The sequence below is a fragment of the Pelophylax lessonae genome (assembly GCF_965119305.1).
Source record: "Pelophylax lessonae genome assembly, chromosome: 4".
Lineage (NCBI taxonomy): Eukaryota > Metazoa > Chordata > Amphibia > Anura > Ranidae > Pelophylax > Pelophylax lessonae.
The window spans coordinates 307,723,787-307,742,598 of record NC_138771.1 but is presented as its reverse complement, the minus strand read 5'-3'; the positions used below and the strand labels follow the sequence as shown (position 1 = coordinate 307,742,598).

The window sequence follows — 18,812 nt, the reverse complement described above, 5'->3', positions numbered from 1 at the left end:
TTCATTCAAATGAAAAATCAGAGACAACCTTTGGAAGAAACGACGGACAGGGGCGAAGAACCACCATATCCCTGTGAATCACCAAGTAAGGTGTACAACAGGATAATGTCGCCAGTTCCGACCCCCTGCGCGCAGAGGTGATCGCCACTAAAAAGGCCACCTTCTGGGACAGCGTAAGCAGGGGAATCTCCAGAATATTTTTAAATGGAGGCTTCTGTAGAGCCGAAAGCACCAAATTAAGATTCTAAGGCGGCAATGGAGCCTGCACTGGGGGAACCAAATGTCAGGCACCCTAAAGAAAGGTACGCATCAGATAGGGTGTGGCCAAAGGTCGTTGGAAGAAGACCGCCAAAGCTGACACCTTGCCCTCAATGGTACTCAAGACCAATTTCTGTTCAACACACCGTTGAAGGAAGGTCAAGACCCGAGCTACCGAGAAGGAGGGAGGAAGAACTACAAGAGACTCACACCACGCAATGTACGTCTTCCACGTACGATGGTAGATTTTCCAAGGAGGTAGATTTCCTACCTTTCAACAGTGTAGGAATCAGATCAACTCAGATAAACCCCTATCCTTCAGCACCTGGTGGTTTACAGCCAAGCCGTCAAAGCCAGCGACTGTAAAGCAGGATGGAAGATCGGTCCTGGGGACAGCAGATCCTCTCGGAGAGGAAGCTTCCAAGGAATGTCAGTGACCAGCCGCACCAGATCAGCATACCAAGCCCAGCCAGGCCAGTCCAGAACAACCAAGATGAAAGGAATCCCTTCTGCCTCGATCCTGCGTAGGTCTTGGCAGAAGCTTGAGAGGTGGGAAGGTGTAAATCGAGCGAGACTTACCCCACGGGGCCACCAGCGCATCTGTGGCATCCGCCAGAGGATCCATTGAATGAGCCACAAATCTCTGCACCTTTCTGTTGAGCTTAGATGCCAACAGATTCAACCCAGAGGTGCCCCACCGGAGACACAGCCCAGACTCAGCCGGATCAAATTGTCCAGAGACTGCAGAGTCTTATCCAATTTGGTCAGAATTTCCCTTTGAAGGGAACTTGTATGGAACTGTGCAAACACAACCGCCTCGAAGGTAGACACCATCAGGCCCAGCACCCACATGCAAGCTGGAAGGGGATGACCATTTGTAGGACAGCAGGAGGCAAATTCCAGCCTGCAATTTCTGGAATTTGTGTAGAGGAAGGAGCACTCTGGAGAAGGTCGATTCCAGAGTCAGGCTCAGATAGTCCACTTTTGTGGACAGAACTAGAGCAGACTTCTGAAAATTCAGAATCCAGCTGAATTACCCCAGAGTTCGTATTGTGATCTCCAAGTTCTCCACCAGAGCAGAGGGAGACTCTGCTCCCAGAAGGAGATCCTCCAAGTAGCCCAGTACCGCGATTCCCTGTTGGTGTAGCAAAGCTAGCACCGGTGTCAACACTTTTGTGAAGACCCGAGGAGCAGATGCGAGACCATAGGCTAACGCTATAAACTGATGATGCTCCTCTCCCACAGCAAAGCAGAGAAAACGCTGGCGACTGGCACATATCGTAATGTGAAGGTAGGCATCCTTGATATCGATAGAGGCGAGGAAATCCCACTGACGCAGGGATGCTGCCACCATTCGATGGACTCCATTTTGAACTTCTGTACCCACACAAAGAGGTTTAGTGCCTTGAGGTCCAGGATTGGATGCACTTTGCCTTCCTTCCTGGGAACGGTGAACAGGTTTGAGTAAAAAGCCCTGAAAAAGTTCTGAGGTCGGAACCGGGACAATCCCCTCTTGAAGGAACAGGTCTCGTGCCACCCACAACAGGCCCTTTAAGTGGTTTGGGGACAGGCGCAGGTTGGAAGTATAAAAAAAAAAAAAAAAAAAAAAAAAAAAAAAAAAAAAAAAAAAAAACCTTGCCAGCAGACAAGAGCGAAAATCAATCTTGTAGCCAGACTGAATGAATGAATTAGTGGACCCACATATCTTGCACCCAGGAAGTCTACGGTTCCGGAAACCAGCGAAGGTCTCCCCACCCCTGATACGGATGAGGGTGCACCTTGATGCAGAAGGAGCCTTGTCCCCGGTGCTGGAGAAGCCCGATCTTGGCTTGCCAGACCAGGTTCGTTTGGATCCTCCAGAAGAGGCCCTGAAAGGCTTTGAGTCCTTGTCAGTCAACCCTGAGGGAAAAAAAAAAAAAAAAACAAAAACCTAAGGGGCTGAGAAGGAAGGCCCACATCTACGATGAGGTTCCTTGCCCTTAGTAGCCTGTGGAAGAAAGTAAAATACTCTTCCCCCCCCTGTGAGACCTTTGACATCCAGGGTAGCTCCAAACAGGCAATCTCACTGAAAAGAAAAATCAGTTGTCAAGGCCTTTTTAGAAGAAGTCTGGTCCCCAGACCAGCATTTGAACCAAAAAACACGCCGAAGGACTACTGCCAAAAACAGAGAGGTGAGACATCAGGGGAGCCACATCCAAAAGAGCCATCACAGATAAACTGCAGCCCCTGGACTAGCTGGTCCGCCAGGTCGGGAAAGGGGTGGGGGGTGGTCTGTTCCCCCTCTAGGTCACGGTGAAGGAGCTTAGCCCACTCGGTCAGAGTTTGCGACACTAGGGCAATGGTGAGCCTCATTGCTGTACCAGCCAGAGTGTACATAATGCGGGCCACAGCCTCCGTCTTGCGGTCAGCCGGATTCTTAAAGGCCGGGGACTCTTCAACCGCAACCATAGCTGCCTTGTTTAATCTGCAAACCAGAGGGTCTGCGTGGTTGCAGACCCAGCAGGGTGACCCACGTCCACGGTGGCCGAATCAGATTTAGGATCTGATGAGACAGAGGAAGGCGGGGGCGCTTTTTGCTAGCCCGCAAGCCACCTCCACCCGGGACAAGACTCCAGGACCGCAGTCAGTGCATTGATGGATGTTTGGGACCCAGAGGGCCCCCGCAGCCTCAGAGAGGGGATCAAGTGGGGAAATGTGCTCCAAAAGACTCCATAAGTCACCAGGGGGACCCCACAAAAAGTGTAAAAACGCTAAGGGATAACCCCCACCGCGCTGGCAGCACCACCCGGTCACCAGGCACAAAACACCAAGCGAACCTCAGCAGAGAGGTAGAAGAACACCAGACTCACCACCCACAGAAACAAGCACCTGCAGTCACCAGGGGAATCTGCACTACACGTACAGTGATCAGGAGCTGCACCAGGGGATGAGGAGGGGCTCCCACCACCAAAATAGCCACCCACAGCGTTTCACTGTCATGGCCACCGCTATTTACAATAACAAACCACAAAAAAATGGCCGCCGGATTACACAAACATGGTCGCCGTGAATAGAAACACATAGGCTACAACAAAATGGCGGCACCAGGAGGCTTATAGGGACCCAGCAGGGAGACCAGACCTCAAGGACAGAGCCACGCAGGACGGGGGGCCCTGGCAGGAGCCCCCACCAGGTACAACTCTCCCGCACAATCGATTGGCCGATCGCACCACACCCCCCTGGCCGATCGCACCCCACCCCCCTGGCACCCATCGCCAGTTAGCGCCCTGCCCCAACCCAGGAAAGTGGCCAGACCACCCAAATAGCCTCAGCGTGTGGGGGGGGGGGGGGGGAGGCAGGATGAGGGACTTGGCAAAGGGGGGCCATGTCATGGCCGACCTAGCGCAAAGCTGAGGTCTGCGCACGCTCGTTGGCCAGACTTGGGTGACCACTGGAGCTAGATTATCCAGCTCATCTCCCAGTCCGGCAGTTGACTGTAGATCTCACAGGAAAAAAAAAAAAAAACACACAACAACAACAACAGAAATTTTTTTCTAGCTAAACAGAGATCCCAGCAAGGAGCTAGGTCCTAACTCCTGACTAGGCAGGGTGCCTACAGCTGAGAGTGGGTGTATACCCCCTGGGACTGCCCATAGGCGTAGTCAAGCTTTTCCTTGCCTAGTCTCCTACTCCTGTAGGGGGCAGTATAACCCAATGGTTAAGAAGAATCAGGAGCATTGTCCGTCAATGAATGAAAGAAATTAAAACCAAAATATTTGATGAGCACCGTGAGAATTCATAGAGAAGTGCTACTACATCAATTGAACCAGATATTGATGCGTTTGTTTGAATGGCTATAGCAGAGAGAGGGAGTATAACCTCTAGGACTACCCATGGGTGTAGTCAGAATTCTTTCTGCCTAGTGTCCTACTCCTGTAGCGGGCAGTATAACCAGTAGTTATGAATATCAGGAGCTGTGTCCGTCAATGAGCGAAAGAGAAAGAACATTTTTTGTTTTCTCGAACAGCTTTTAATGCAAGACAAGCAACTACTATTACCTGTTGCTGTTTTAACAGGTGACACAAAAGCTTGCAGGCCAGGTTCATCACAACTCAGGTTAGACAGATCCAAGCAACGTTTTGGGGTCTCACTGCAAGAAAGAAGTTATAGGGATGTAAATTTAGATTATTAACTCACATGCGCACCAAGACAGAAGCAAGTGCAAATTACACAAACAGATGAGAACATTTAAAGTGTAACTAAATTGTAAAAAATAAAAAAAAAAAAAAAAAAAAAAAAAAAAAAAACTTAGGGGGTTCATGCATAAAAATTTGCTTTGGAAATGTGTTATTCAACAAATCTTTACTGTAATTTGCAATAATGCAGTATTTTATCTGAATGAGGTATTGCAGGACAAATGCTGCATTATTGCCATTAGATGGAGCTGAAAATCTAAGGAAATAAATCTGTTAAGCGAATTATGGTGAATATTAGCTGTGCCTGTGGTGTAAATGACATTTGCACAGCAAATTTTTTATACATAGACCCCATAGCCTCTTGGTTTCTTTTGTTCTGCTAAAGCTGAAAACTAGGTGGATTTAAAAAAGAAAATTAATGCAGGCCTGTAATTAGAAGCAGCAAGAGCTGGTTTGTTATTTACTTTTTTGCTGTCAGAGCAATTTTTTTTTTTTTTTTTTTGCACTCATTAAGGGCAAAGTCCCCCTTTTGGTAAAAAATAAATAAATAAAAACAACAATTCTAACATATGCACCCACATTTGCAGGGAAAAAAGTTGGATTTTTGTCTTACCGTAAAATCATTTTCTCTGATGTTCATTGACGGACACAGCTTCAGAATCTTCTTGACCATTGGGTTATGCTGCCCCCTACAGGAGGTAGAACACTAGGTGGGGAAGAGCTTTACCACACCTATGGGGCAGTCCCAGGGGGGTATACTCCCACTTCCTCCTATAGGCATTCAGCTTAGTTGTAAGCAGTAATCAGAAGAAAAATAACCCAACTCAATAGAGGAGTGGGTGCTGTGTCCATCAATGAACATCAGAGAAAAGGATTTTACGGCATGACAAAAGTCTAATTTTCTCTTTCATTCATTGACGGACACAGCTCCAGAATCTTCTTGACCATTGAGACGTCCCAAAGCACTGTTAAACATAAGGGGTGGGAAAAAACACAAAAGAAAAAAAAATTCCCAAAAGGCTAAACCTAGTAAACCAGGTAATCTGGCGCTCAACCAGGAACAACTGGAGCTCACCTGAAAAAAAAAAAAAAAAAAAAAACATACACCCTCAAAGAGGACTAGTCCTCTCAAATAGCAGCCCGCAAAACGTTGCAGCCAAAAGCAGCATCCACAGATACCAGCATATCTATATTATAAAATTTTGTGAAAGTGTGCACAGACGACCAAGTGGCCGCCTTGCCAACCTGCACCATTGACACCTGATGGCGGAAGGCCCAGGTGGCACTAAGCACCTGTGTAGAATGCGCCTTAAAAAGGGAACAGAGGAACCTGACCCTTGATGGAATAGGCCCACATAACCGCCTGTCTTGTCCATGTGGAAATGGTCACGGCAGGCATGACCAAACCTTTGCAAGGTCCATCCGTAAGGACAAATAGTAAGGCTGATCTCCTAAACGACTCGGTTGCTGCACGGTACGCCCTGATTCTGGATTACCAGACCCACATCCAGAGAGTGCAAGGCCTTAGGAGGTTTAGGCTTAGGACACAGGGAAGGCAACAATTTCTTCATACAGATGGAAACCAGAAACAACCTTAGGAAGGAATGACTGACAAGGGTGAAGCACCACTTTTCACCAGGTAAGATGAACGACAAGACAACGCCTCCAACTCCAACACCCTGCTTGCAGGAGTAATAGCAACCAAGGAGGCTACCTTCTGGGACAATGTAAGCAGAAGAAGCTTGCAAATATTTTCGAAAGATGGGTACTGGAGAACCGACAGCACCAAACAGATCCCACAGAGGCAACGGAGACCGTACTGGCGGAGCCAAGTGGTAAACCCCCTGAGTAAAATGTGTGAACCAAAGGACGGTAAAAGGAGACGACCACCAAGGCCGAAAACCTGGCTTTTGACAGTACCCAAGGCCAGGTGCTGCTCAACACCGTGTTGGAGGAATGCCAAAATCCAAGCCACCGAAAGGGAACGGGGATGAACCCCCAAAAGACGCACACCACGCAATGTACGTCTTCCAAGCGCATTGTTAAAATCTTCCTAGAAGGTAGATTTTCTAACAGGATGGAAGATTGGCCCTTGGGCCAATAGATCTTTTCTGAGAGGAAGTATCCAAGGGGCATCAGTGACCAGCTGTACCACATCGGCATACCAACGAGGCCAGTCAGGAGCCACTAGGATGACCAGATCCCTTCTGCCCTTATCCTTCGCAGGAGGCTCAGCAGTTTTAGTGGGGAAAAGGCATTTATCAGAAGATACTGGAGACACAGCTGAACCTTAGAATGCCAGCTACCTCCCAAGCTGCCAGGACACTGCTTGTGCCCAGTTGGCGATTGAACTATGCTACGGCCATGGCATTGTCCGATTTAATCCTTACCTGCCACTTCTGAAGGCGATTTTAATGAGTCAGACAAATCTTATCACCCGAAGTTCCAGTATATTGGTCGGTAGTCTTGACACCCCCAGGGTTCAGATTCCTTGAGCACATCCATGCCCAAAAAACACCTCCCCACCCGGACAGGCTGGCAACTGCGGTGACCACCGCCCAGTACAGGGAAGGAAGGATTTGCCCTGACCAAGCACCGAAGAGCACGCTATCAGGGACCCTTGCGAAATCCCAGCTCAACAGGAACAGATTATCTAGAGACTGTGGATCCTGGTCTCACTTGGCAAGAAATCTCTTTGCAGAGGCTCGAGTGGAACAGTGCAAATGGAACCGCCTCAAAAAAGGTAGACACCATCAGGCACAGTGCCCGCATGCAAGTCCTGCAAAGAAGACCGACTGCTGAACAGGAGCAGAGTCGCATCCTGAAGCTTTGGATTTTTTGTTCTCCTGGAAAAAAACACCCTGGCTGAAGCCGAGTCCTAAGTCAGACTCCGATAGTCCAACTTGGTGGACGGAACCAGAGCAGATTTTTGGAAGTTCAATTTCCAACCGAACTCCTACAGAGTCAGCACAGTAATTTCCAGGTTGTCCTTTAGAGCAGTTGGAGACTCTGCTCGCAGAAGAAGATAGCCCAGGTACCCAGTACCGCAATCCCCCGCTGCGGCTACAATGCCAACACTGGGGCCAACACTTTTGTGAATACCTGAGGAGCTGAGGCGAGATCAAATGGCAATGCCATGAATTGATCATGCTCCCCACCCATGGCAACCGGAGGAAACACTGATGACCGACATATATTGGAATATGAAGGTAAGCGTCCTTTGATGTGGGGATGCCACTACTGTACGAATGGACTCTCTTCGGAACTTCTGTACCCGCACAAGCTGTGCAAGCCTTGAGGTCCAGGATTGGAACGTACCTTGCCTTCCTTCCTGGGAACTGTAAACAGGTTGGACTAGAAACCTTGAAAACGTTCCGATTTTGGAAACTGAACAATCACCCCTTGTTGTATAAAGTCTGGCACCGCCCCGAAGACCCACGACCCAAGACAGAAGAACTACAGTGACCCTAGAGGGGCTGAGGAGAAGGAGGGGAACCTGGAGGTCCCACTGTCCCAGGGAGGGGCCCACATCCACCCCAAAAACCTCAAGGGGGAGAAGGGGGGGGGGGGCAGAACAACTACTTACCATACCGTGGAACCAGGTGGGCACCACTCCAGAAAGATTACCTCTCCACCGGCAAGGGGGTGCGGTTTGCCAGGAGGAACGCTGCGACTCAAACCAGGACCAGGTCATATGCGCCCTCGCGAGACGTTTAACTGGCAGGCCAGCCCCTGTCCAGTGGCGGAGCTAAAGTTAGCGCACGCTCGCTGGCTGGACTGGGGAGACCTTGAGGATCCAGACTATCTATTCCGTCGCCCAGTTCAGCAGTTGATTGTAGTTCTCACAGGAGCAGAAAATAAGAGGAAAAAAATTATATTAAAAAAAAGGAAAAAATGCTAGGACCAGAGATTCCAGCAAGGAACTAGGTCCTTACTCCTGACAAGGCAGAAAAAAACTGAATGCTTGTAGCAGGAAGTGGGAGTATAGCCCCTGGGACTGCCCCATAGGCATGGTAAAGCTTTTTCCTGCATAGTGTCCTACTCCTGTAGGGGGCAGCATAACCCAATGGTCAAGATGATTGTGGAGCGGTGTCCATCGGAGAACAAAAGAGAAACAAGCAATTTATATATTTTTTGGAAATCAGCCTGCCAAACATTGCAACCGTGATCACTTGATGGCGAATGCAAAGCAAAGTCTTCTGCAGACTCCCCCTGCAGCTCCTGGTCCATACTGAGGGATGGAATTTTAGTTAAAGAACTTGAAAAGGTGTTGATGAATACATGTGTTGCATTGATGACAGTGTCTGCCACAGTGGAAAACAGCACTTGTAGTTTATTCATTCACAGATGAGGCAGTTGTGCAGGCAAAGCTGTGGTAACTGGGATCCACTTGGTAGCATGTTACATCCTAAATAGGTGTGCAACATGTAACATACTATAAAAAGGTGGAGTTAGCCCTTAAAATTTACATTTTAGGCCTAAGATTACTTAAAACCCCCAAAGTATTATATATGAGCACATTTTTTAGTAGACTAAAATGGTGCCAGGTGCAGCTTGTATGTCACATAACTGTGTTACTGTTAAAAATGAATGAATATTATATACACACACCTCAAATAAATGAAAGTAACACTTTGAAAACATCAGATCTCAATAGAGAAAAATCTCATGCTGGATATCTATACTGATTTGGACTGGGGAATGAATTAGGAACAAAAGTATGCCACATTGATGGAAATGAAAATCATCAACCTACAGAGGGTTGACTTTAAAAGACACCCCGAAAATCAAAGTGAATAAAAAGATGCAGCAGGCTAGTGCATTTTGCTGAAATTTCATTGCAGCAACTCAAAATGGTACTCCGTAGTTGGTAAGGCCCCCACGTGCTTGTATGCATGCCTAACAATGACAGGGCATGCTCCTAATGAGATGACGGATGGTGTCCTGGGGTATTTTCTCCCAGATCTGGATGAGGGCATCACTGAGCTTCTGACTGAGGTGCAACCTGGCGGTGTCAGATGGACCAAAACAGAACATCCCAGAGGTGTTCTATGGGATTTAGGTCAGGTAAGCGTGGGGGCCATTCAGTGGTATCAATTCCTCCATCCTCCCGGAACTGGTGGCATACTCTCGCCACATGAGGCCAGGCATCGTCGTGCACCAGGAGGAACCCAGCAACAGTGTAGGGTCTGACAATGGGTCCAAGGATTTCATCCCCATACCTAATGGCGGTCAGGATGCCACTGTCTAGACCATAGAGGTTTGTGTCTCCCTCCATGGATATGCCTCCCCAGACCATCACTGACCCACCACCAAACCGGTCATGCTAAATGATGTTACAGGTAGCATAACGTTCTACATTGCTTCTCTAGACCCTTCACGTCTGTCACATGTGCTCAGGGTGAACCTGCTCTCCTCTGTAAAAGCACAGGGTCCACTAGAGGACGTCAAGCCCACTAGAGGACGTCGGGCCTACAGGCCACCCTCATGAAGTCTGTTTCTGATTGTTTGGTCAGAGATATTTACATTAGTGGCCTGCTGAAGGTCATTTTGTAGGGCTCTGGCAGTGCTCATCCTGTTCCCCCTTGCACAAAGGAGCAGATACTGGTCCTGCTGATGGGCTAGAGACCTTCTACGGCCCTGGACAATTCTCCTAGAGCTAGAGTAACTGCCTGTCTCCTGGAATCTCCTTCATGCTCCTATGACTGTGCTCAGAGACACAGCAAACCTTCAGGCAATGGCACCTTTTGATGTGCCATCCTGGAGGAGTTGGACTGCCTGTGCAACCTCTATAGGGTCCAGGCAACACCACATGCTACCAGCAGAGAAACTGACCCTAGCCAAATGCAAACCTAGTGAAAAACAGTCAGAAAAGGAGGAGTAGGGGGTAAAAACGTCAGTGCCCCCCGGCTGTAAAACCATTCCTGTTTTAGAGGTTGTCTTATTGTTGCCCATCTAGCGCACCTGTTAATTAACACCAAAGCAGCTGAAACCGATTAACCCCCTCTGGTACTTAACTGACCAGGAGTTTAATTGCCTTGGTGCCATACTCTTCCTTTAATTTTTTTGAGCAGTGTGCGAGAGATATAGATAGATATATACACACACACACACACACACATAAAAATAACAACAACAGGTAGACAACCCCATATGCAAGGGGACCCAAAAAATAAAGTTTAGATATCAAACAAGTAAGGCCTTCAAACCATGCTACTAGTAAAACCGCAAAAAACGATGGTAACCAAAGTTGTCCATAGGCAACGTTTTAAAAGCTATAAGCTCATTAGATTGAAAGTGAATGATGGCCTCAGAATTAAAGCAGTAGTAAACCACTGAAAAAAACAAAACAAAAAAAAAAAAAAAAACCCTGCAAGACAATAGTATGATGTGCTATTATGCATGGCATACTAGCACATTATGAAATACTTACCTTAGAAGAAAGCCCCCGCAGCAGTGCCCGGTCAACATGTTCCCTCTGCCTTTCTGCGCGTAGGAGCCCTCCATTGAGGCAAGGAGCTCTGAAGTTCCAGCACGCACGCTGGACCCTCAGAGCACATGCGCCACTGATGTCAGCGGCTGCATGCGGGGTGAATATCTCCTAAACCATGCAGGTTTAGGAGATATTAATTTTACCTACAGGTAAGCCTTGGTTTTCTGTGTATAGATACTGTGTGGTTTAGTTTCAAGCAGACCCTACTTGGTCTGCATCAGACATGTTACCTCACAGCCCACTTGCATCCTTTCCCAGCAACCATCCATTAACATAGGGAAAGAAGAATTATACCCTAGGTGGGGAACAAGGCATGATCGGCGATTACCTCCTGTATCCTTCCACTACCCATTTTCCTCATGAACCGCAAAATCCTATACAACAGATACACTCCATACACAACTGACAGGGACTGTTTGTCACAATACCTTTAACTTGGCTGTGAATTAGCACCAGGAAAGGCAAAAGACCTTTTAGTGGTAAATTAACTTAATCTATTGGTACAGGTTGGACTAAATGACAGTTTGAGCATAATTAGGTAGGCGGAGATACAGTTGGCTAGACAGTAAAAATATATAACAAAAAGTGCAGCGCTATCAAATAAGGGTTATGAAGATGGTATCGAGGAGAGCAGTCCACAGGTGCAAATTATGGTGAAGCATGCACAAGATATAAACATTCAGTGCTCTTCAATGTGCTGGTAATCCTCCACCCAGTCTCATTAGCCTCTCACCTCACACTTAGCCCCTGTGTCACCAGACGGGCTAGTAAGACAAACTTTCTCCAAGGAGATCACCAATATAGATCAGATCAGTAATCCTCTTCATCAGAAAATATAGCTCACAGGTAACAGATCACAGGTCCATAGGAAAACAAAGTTCCGGACATAGTGCATTACCGCAATAAATTACTTTATTGAACATAGCGTACAATCTTAAAATTACCTTGTATAGCACTATACAAGTGCATGTAATGAGCAGATCGTATTACACACATCGGTCTCGACCGCAATGGATGGCGGGTGACGTCACCAGCCCCTCCCCCTTCGCACGCGTTACGTCCCACTGGGCGGGACTTCATCAGCTATTCTGATATACCTGTATAAGTGTGAGGTGAGAGGCTAATGAGACTGGGCGGAGGATTACCAGCACATTGAAGAGCACTGAATGTTTATATCTTGAGCATGCTTCACCATAATTTGCACCTGTGGACTGCACTCCTCGATACCATCTTCATAACCCTTATTTGATAGCGCTGCACTTTTTGTTATATATTTGTTATTGGGACTTTTGGTTTATTGATCCTTTAGTGCATAGCAGCTTTCTATTATTAATTTAATTACATTTATACAGTTGCGCTGAATTTATTTATGTATTAGACAGTAAAAATATTAGGTATGCCAAGGTAACTTAGAATAGAGTGCTGTACCACTAGACTGGGATTAACTAATGAATCAGCAATAAACAGTGCATAGAAACATTAACAGCAATATGTATAATAATACAATAACTAGTCTAGAGCGCACTTTAGGAGAATGGCTAGATTGTGATGAAATATCCCCCCCCCCCCGAGAGGTACCTCCTGGTATAAGCAATAGGTGAGAGTCTCTGTGCAGCAGCTGTAAAGTACTAACTCTTCAGCTGGCTAGTGTTGGGGCCCATAAGGATAGTCCCAGTCAAGCCCTCAGGCAGAAGTAAGGCTACTAGATGGCTGTATGGTCGGTTCCAAAACGGCTCAGTCTCCCTAGCAGCAGACAGTAAATACCCACAGCAGAAACTGAACAGCCCCAGCCATTTTGCAGCCCACTATCTGGTCATACAGTGATTACTCCACCCTCCGTTCTGCACTCAGGTGACTCTGGATGTCGGCACATCTGGGCTCAGCACTCCGAATCCGGCAGTTATGCAGCAGTGTTGGTACACATTGGACAGCAATGTGCACGCTCCGGGCTCCCTCATGGCAAGAGGAAGCTGTGTCTTGTAAAGCATAAGAAACTTTCTCCTGGCAATCTCCCTTTGGGAAATGCAGTTCAAAAACTCTTGATTATTGTAGTCTCTCTCCTCTTGATTACAGTTCCCACAGTGCAGTAGTGCTGCTTTACTCAGTCTACTAAACTCTTCCTGCTCGGCAGCATTTTCCTCTAGCAGATATAGCCGTTACCAGTTCAGCACCGCAGGATGTATCAGTTATGGATTTTTCATGAAATGTTCCCATACATGTGTAATAATCTCGCTCACCCACAGGTGGTTTTAAAATGGCCGCTGCATATTTAATGAGCTGTGGTTGTGGGGGATGTGCAGCCATGTGTTGCTGCAAACTGACCTAGGAGTGGTCAAAAGATATGACCACATCCTGTGGGTGGTCTTTCTGTGTACAAGACTATAAAAGGAGTAATTTGCATGAGAAAAGTCCCTTTTCCCACACCCTCTCTGCTCTGGAGGGTCACACAGAAAACATCCATGATGCAGCCTTGCTTGTTTGTTCGTTTGTAGTTGGAGAAACATGGGGCAAAGACCTCTTTGTCCTGTTGTTGCAGAGATCTGCTGAGCCCACCACCAGAGTTGATATTCTTGGGACAAGGGTTGTATGTTTAAGAAGCGTATTTCTGCTGTTAACAGACCATAGGCCGTTCATGTGTTAGGCATTGTTATATCTGCCAGTCTTGTGATATGTTCCTAATATTGTAATAGTTTGTATGTACAGCATGCTTTTGTTTAGTAAAAGTACATTTATACCCTGCAGAGGTCTGAGCTTCCTTGTTTATACCGCAAAGTAACCTTGCTAGATATACACAAGCAAAACACAGGACAGCCGCCACAGAGCAGCTGCAGCCAGTGTTTCTTTCTCTCACAGTCTCCATTCCAAGCCAAGCACCTGACTACAAATGTTTTTGAGTTTTTTTATTTTATTAAGCTTGTATGTACTTTTACTTTGCAATGACAAAGGGAATGAGATATCCAGAGTCTATGGTGAGCTCAGTACACATGGTAGAAGGGTGTCACATTACTGTACATGTAAACATGATCAAGCTTTCAACTAGAAAGCGAGCAGTCAGGAGTAAACATTCTGGGCTGCTATAGTGGCCAGAAGTCTGTGTACATGCTGCACACTGCTGCCAATGTAACATTTCTGTTGGTGGCAGTGTGTTAGGGAAATTATATATTTTTGTGTTACTAACTGGACGAGGTGGAGCTCATGACATGACCCCTCCTCTCAGCCTTGTCCAAGCAAAGCCTTGTATTCATTAAAAAAAATACGAAATCATTTGTGAACGGTGTTGACGCAGATCAAATGAGACCATGCGTTTGGTATACAGAGTGCAAGTCGCTCAAGCTGTACTCTGAATGGTGCAGCATGAAAAGAATGTAACACAGGTTACTACCATGAAATTCTGCATCCCAGCAGCCCTCCTGATGCGAGCTATGAAAAACTGGATGTAACCAAGCTGGACCAATGTAGGTTTAGGAAAAAAAAAAAATAAATCAATCATTCTGGAGTTCAGTTTTAATGTGCAAGTACAGCCAATTTTTAGAGAAGGATTAGAACCAGCGTGTGTTTGTAATGCTCTCACTAGTGCTCTGTTAGAGAGAGATTTCCTTGCATTTACTTTCAGGGTTACAATTGTGGCACAATGTTGGAAGGAAGCTAAAATCTGCAACAGGTACAGTCACTAAAGAAAAGCTGACTGGGGTTGTAGTCTTTCCCTGCTAATCTACTAAGAAAAGGCCATTTTATTTCTGGGTTTGTTGTGGGTGTAAAATGTTCCCTCACTGCTGTATGATAAAACCCTTTGCACCATGAGAACAAGTTAAAGTCCTTCAAATTGAACCCAACAACAGTAACACCTAACCAATAAAAAAAAAAAAAAAAATATGTCTGAACATACTCTAAATATCACTAGATATTAAAACAGCAGGCTCCATTCAATTAAGTGCTGTGTTGTATATTGCCTCACTGAGAGCAAGTCTCAGCACAAAGCAAGCCTGGGATATTTTCCATCTATGTACAAGTCTCAGCACAAAGTAAGCCTGGGATCTTTTCCATCTATGCAAGTGAGGTGTAGCAATTTTAGTTCAACATTTCTGGGCCTTTTCCTTTGAAGTTAAAGCTTTTGTTACCCCAACACTTCACCTTACTGACTTGTGCCTGCTGTGCTATGTACTTGTAGGAGTCTCCTGTTCTCTTTCCATTGGTTCCTTTGTGTGAAATCCCTGGTGTTCCTGCCAGTTCTTCCTATTACAAAATGTACCCCTTTTCTATTACAAACTAAGCATGAGAGCACACCGTGGCCAGTTCTCTAGCGGTGCTGGGAACTTAGGGTACCGTCCTCCAATGATCAGACGTGTCCACGTGACATGCCCCCACTGCACAGCCATTCACTGGGAAGCTCAGTCAGCTTTTGCTTCTCTTCCCTCAACTCTTACAGCTCATTCAGACTGGCGCGATCCGACTTTGAGGGGCGACCTGTGAAGTCGCGGTGCACAGCGTGGGGACTTCACATAATAAAAATCTATGCAAGTCGCTCCCAGGTTGCCCCAAAGTAGTACAGGACCCTTTTTCTAAGTCGGAGCGACTTGTGTCGCTCCTATTAGAACGGGTCCTGTGCTAATCAATGGCGATCGACTGAGCGCGGCTTGTCAGGCTGACAAGTCGCCTGACAAGTCGCGCTGGTCTGAATGGGGTCTTATGCAGCTGAGAACACGTATAAATAAGGGAAAAAAAAAAAAAAGGTATGTTTTTTTTTTTATATCTATACAAAAAGTTTTGCCTTCCACTTCTATTTTTAACTGAATGAGTTGTTTTACAAGGTGATCTTTTACAATCACTTTAATAGAACTGGTTCCTGAATTATTATTTCGTGTCTACATTCAGATTTATGCTAATGCAGTTTTAATAGCAGGTCAGTCAGTATCTCCTGGGTTAGATAACCAGAGTTTCAGACAGTATACCAGTGTTGGTCTTATCCCCCTCCCGCCCGAGCTACAGTCAAACGATGGCTACAGCGTAGGCTTAGTTTGCCGGGACGGCTTCCATGGACATCCAACCATGATCGCACTTCCTTTGGACCCAGACCACAAGTGTCTGGAGCTTATGAACTGGGAGCTCTATCGGGATAAGCATTACGGTTTGCTGGTCAATATCTGTGGCCAAGTGGAAAATCCTGGCTTGGTGAGGAGCGGGACAGTGATTATTCCTGGAGACAACGGCATTGATGTGATCCGACAAAAGCGCATTCTTAGGCCATATCTGGTGAGTGAGCATTGCTATTGGGGCATCACAGAGGTGCGGTGGAGGTGCGCGGTTGATCGCTTGAGCACTGAAAATTGTAGACCCATTCACCTACCCTGTCCATTGAACTCCTACGGACTTTGGTGCAATACTTGTAGCAGTATTGCTTGCATCAATTTTGTGGACTGATTTGATATATACGCAGTGCTGCTAGAGTGATTCTGTTCTCAAACATTTTGGTTTTGAGACATTTTTGCACCTGTGTTACATAGAAAAATTACCTGTTTGCAAAACTTTATAACAAACTTAGAAGAAAAATGTTTTTGTTTTTTTAAAGTTTAGGTCTTAGTTTATCAAAAAATTAAAAACCCAGGGGTGAATAAATACTACCAAAAGAAAGCTCTATTTGTGTGAAAAAAGAATTCATATGGGTACAGTGTTGCAGGGGGTAAAAGTGCCCAGTAGGAAAGTGCTTAAACTCTACTGTAAAATCTGGTAGCTGCAGGCTTCTTAGAATCGCACTTATGGTAGACCTGCATCCACAACTTTTGTAGTTCATGCCATATCCATAGAAAACATGTTTTTGCATAATGTTTACGTGATATTTGTGACCCACACCCATATGGTGTTAACCTATCTAAATTTACCACAATTATTACACCCCCCCCCCCCCCCAATTCTCTTTTAATGTCATCTTATATGTTGTCTTGTGATATTTACCCATTGAAAGTGCTCAAGTTACTGAAGCCCACCGCAAGGTCAGTGACTGGTGTTAATGGATGCTCTGGAGAAAATGTAAGAGATGCATCTATGTCCCTCAGCAGATTTAGTACCATTCGACAATTTGTGCGGAAATTAAGACCAGAAGACTTTGAGTAACCGTCTGATGAAAAAGAGTGTCCATCTGCCATGGCTTTACGATTCTTTACCACTGGTGTGGAACCTGGAGAGCTGCTGATGACGAGAGAAAGAAAGAAAATTTAAAATGTACAAATTAACACATTAATGCTTACACAGGAAATGCCAAAACACAACGCAGCTAACCATCTACGTTACAAGCTGTCTGCACAATGTCCTTTAGATTTACCAACAACTACTATACGTATTGGGAGGGCCTATTGAAACAATCCATTCAGGCCCTGGCACTACATTAGAGGTTTGTGGAATGTAGATTGGGTTCACATGAATGTATTTGCAGTTTATATGTGTTTTTTAGACTCATTTTGAGACCCATTTTCCGGTGCATTCTGCATTTTTCTATGCACATTTTAGATGTGTTTTGTGTTTTTGGGATGTGTTAATGTTGGTAGGAGGAGGTGTCTGTTGTCATGCAGAAAAACATGTACATGTATTTTTCATGCAATTCCATTGAAGTCTATATAGCTAAAAATGCATCATGCTGTATGTATAAAAAAAAAAAAAAAACACACACCTATGGAAACTGTATAGATGTGCAGGTGATCTATAGGAACTAATGTTAAATGGATTTTAATGCATTTCTGTGAACGCACTATAAAATGCATATGAGTGAACTTACATTATTGGAGAAAGTAAAATCAGGCTGAGATTTGTAAAGTGTAAACATTTATATAAAGTATGGATAAGAGGGGGGGGTGAGGTAAATGGCGCTTCCTCTATATTAATAATTAAGGGCACATCAAACAGACATTATAAGCAGGGAAAAACAAATATGATTGCATTATCACTTCTATCATCACATTAAATATGATCAATACATATGAACATGTAATTGTAAACAGTGCCAAAGGTGCAACAAAGTGCTAGTTCGTGGTATAAAGAATAAATAAAGTATTAAATCAATAAATATAAAAAGCAAAATGCTCAGTGGTGGGTGAATAAATATCGTGGAATAAATAAATTCGTAAATTTGCCCAAGGTGCATAAACTAGTGATCAAATAAATATACCAGCTGGCGAAAAGGTCTCACTATATGTGAGTAGAAACAGTATGTGTGGGTTATCACAAAATTAATATATAACAATACAGTGACTTGGCCCAATGAATGTGCAAGGACTTGCACTGTGGGGCAGCCAAATGAGTGAAATAAAGTGACTGTAAAAATATATAAATTAGTAAAAAGTCCATAGAGTGATTTAGTGAAAAAATTCCACAAAACGTTGATGGGTGAATCTCGGGGTGATCCAAATTGAGCGTGATCTGATGATAGTAATGCACTTAGCCGTATAGTGGTAGAGCGCCGTCTCAGCGTGCGGTTCACTACTATACCAGAAATAACGTTGGTGCGTTCCACCGTCCAGAAATGACTTCTGATGCTAGATTCCTGCTTGATGCGTTTCGCCCCTCCTACTGGGCGTCATCTGAAGCTCCAGATGCAGCTTCTTTCTGCGACAGAGTGAGCAGGGGAATTTCCCGAATATTTTCAAAGGGAGGCCTCTGCAGCACCGACAGAATCAAATTGAGATCTCACGGAGGTACCAGGGACACGCACCAGAGCAGCCAGATGGGGAACTCCCTGCACAAAAATGTGAACCAAGACTTTGCTGCCAACGTCCTTTGGGGGAAAAAAATGGCGGAAATCTGGCCCTTAATGGTGCCCAGGGCAAAACGATCTACGCCCAATTGTAGAAGCTCCAACAGGCGAGACACAGAAAAGGAGCGGGGAGAAACCCCCACCC

General features: G+C 45.6%; 1 protein-coding gene across 1 annotated transcript in view; it reads right to left on the bottom strand.

Annotated features, from left to right (window-relative positions):
* The window catches only part of CDC25C (cell division cycle 25C), an 82,789-nt gene extending 65,693 nt beyond the window's left edge, over positions 1-17,096 (bottom strand). The window contains exons 1-2 of the mRNA XM_082254093.1: positions 16,876-17,096; positions 4,296-4,387 (exon numbers count right to left, since the gene is read on the bottom strand). Coding sequence (XP_082110219.1) covers positions 4,296-4,387; positions 16,876-17,066 — 283 coding nt within the window. The 5' untranslated portion in view covers positions 17,067-17,096. The remainder of the gene's footprint in view (positions 1-4,295; positions 4,388-16,875) is intronic.
* Positions 17,097-18,812: the final 1,716 nt, after the last annotated feature.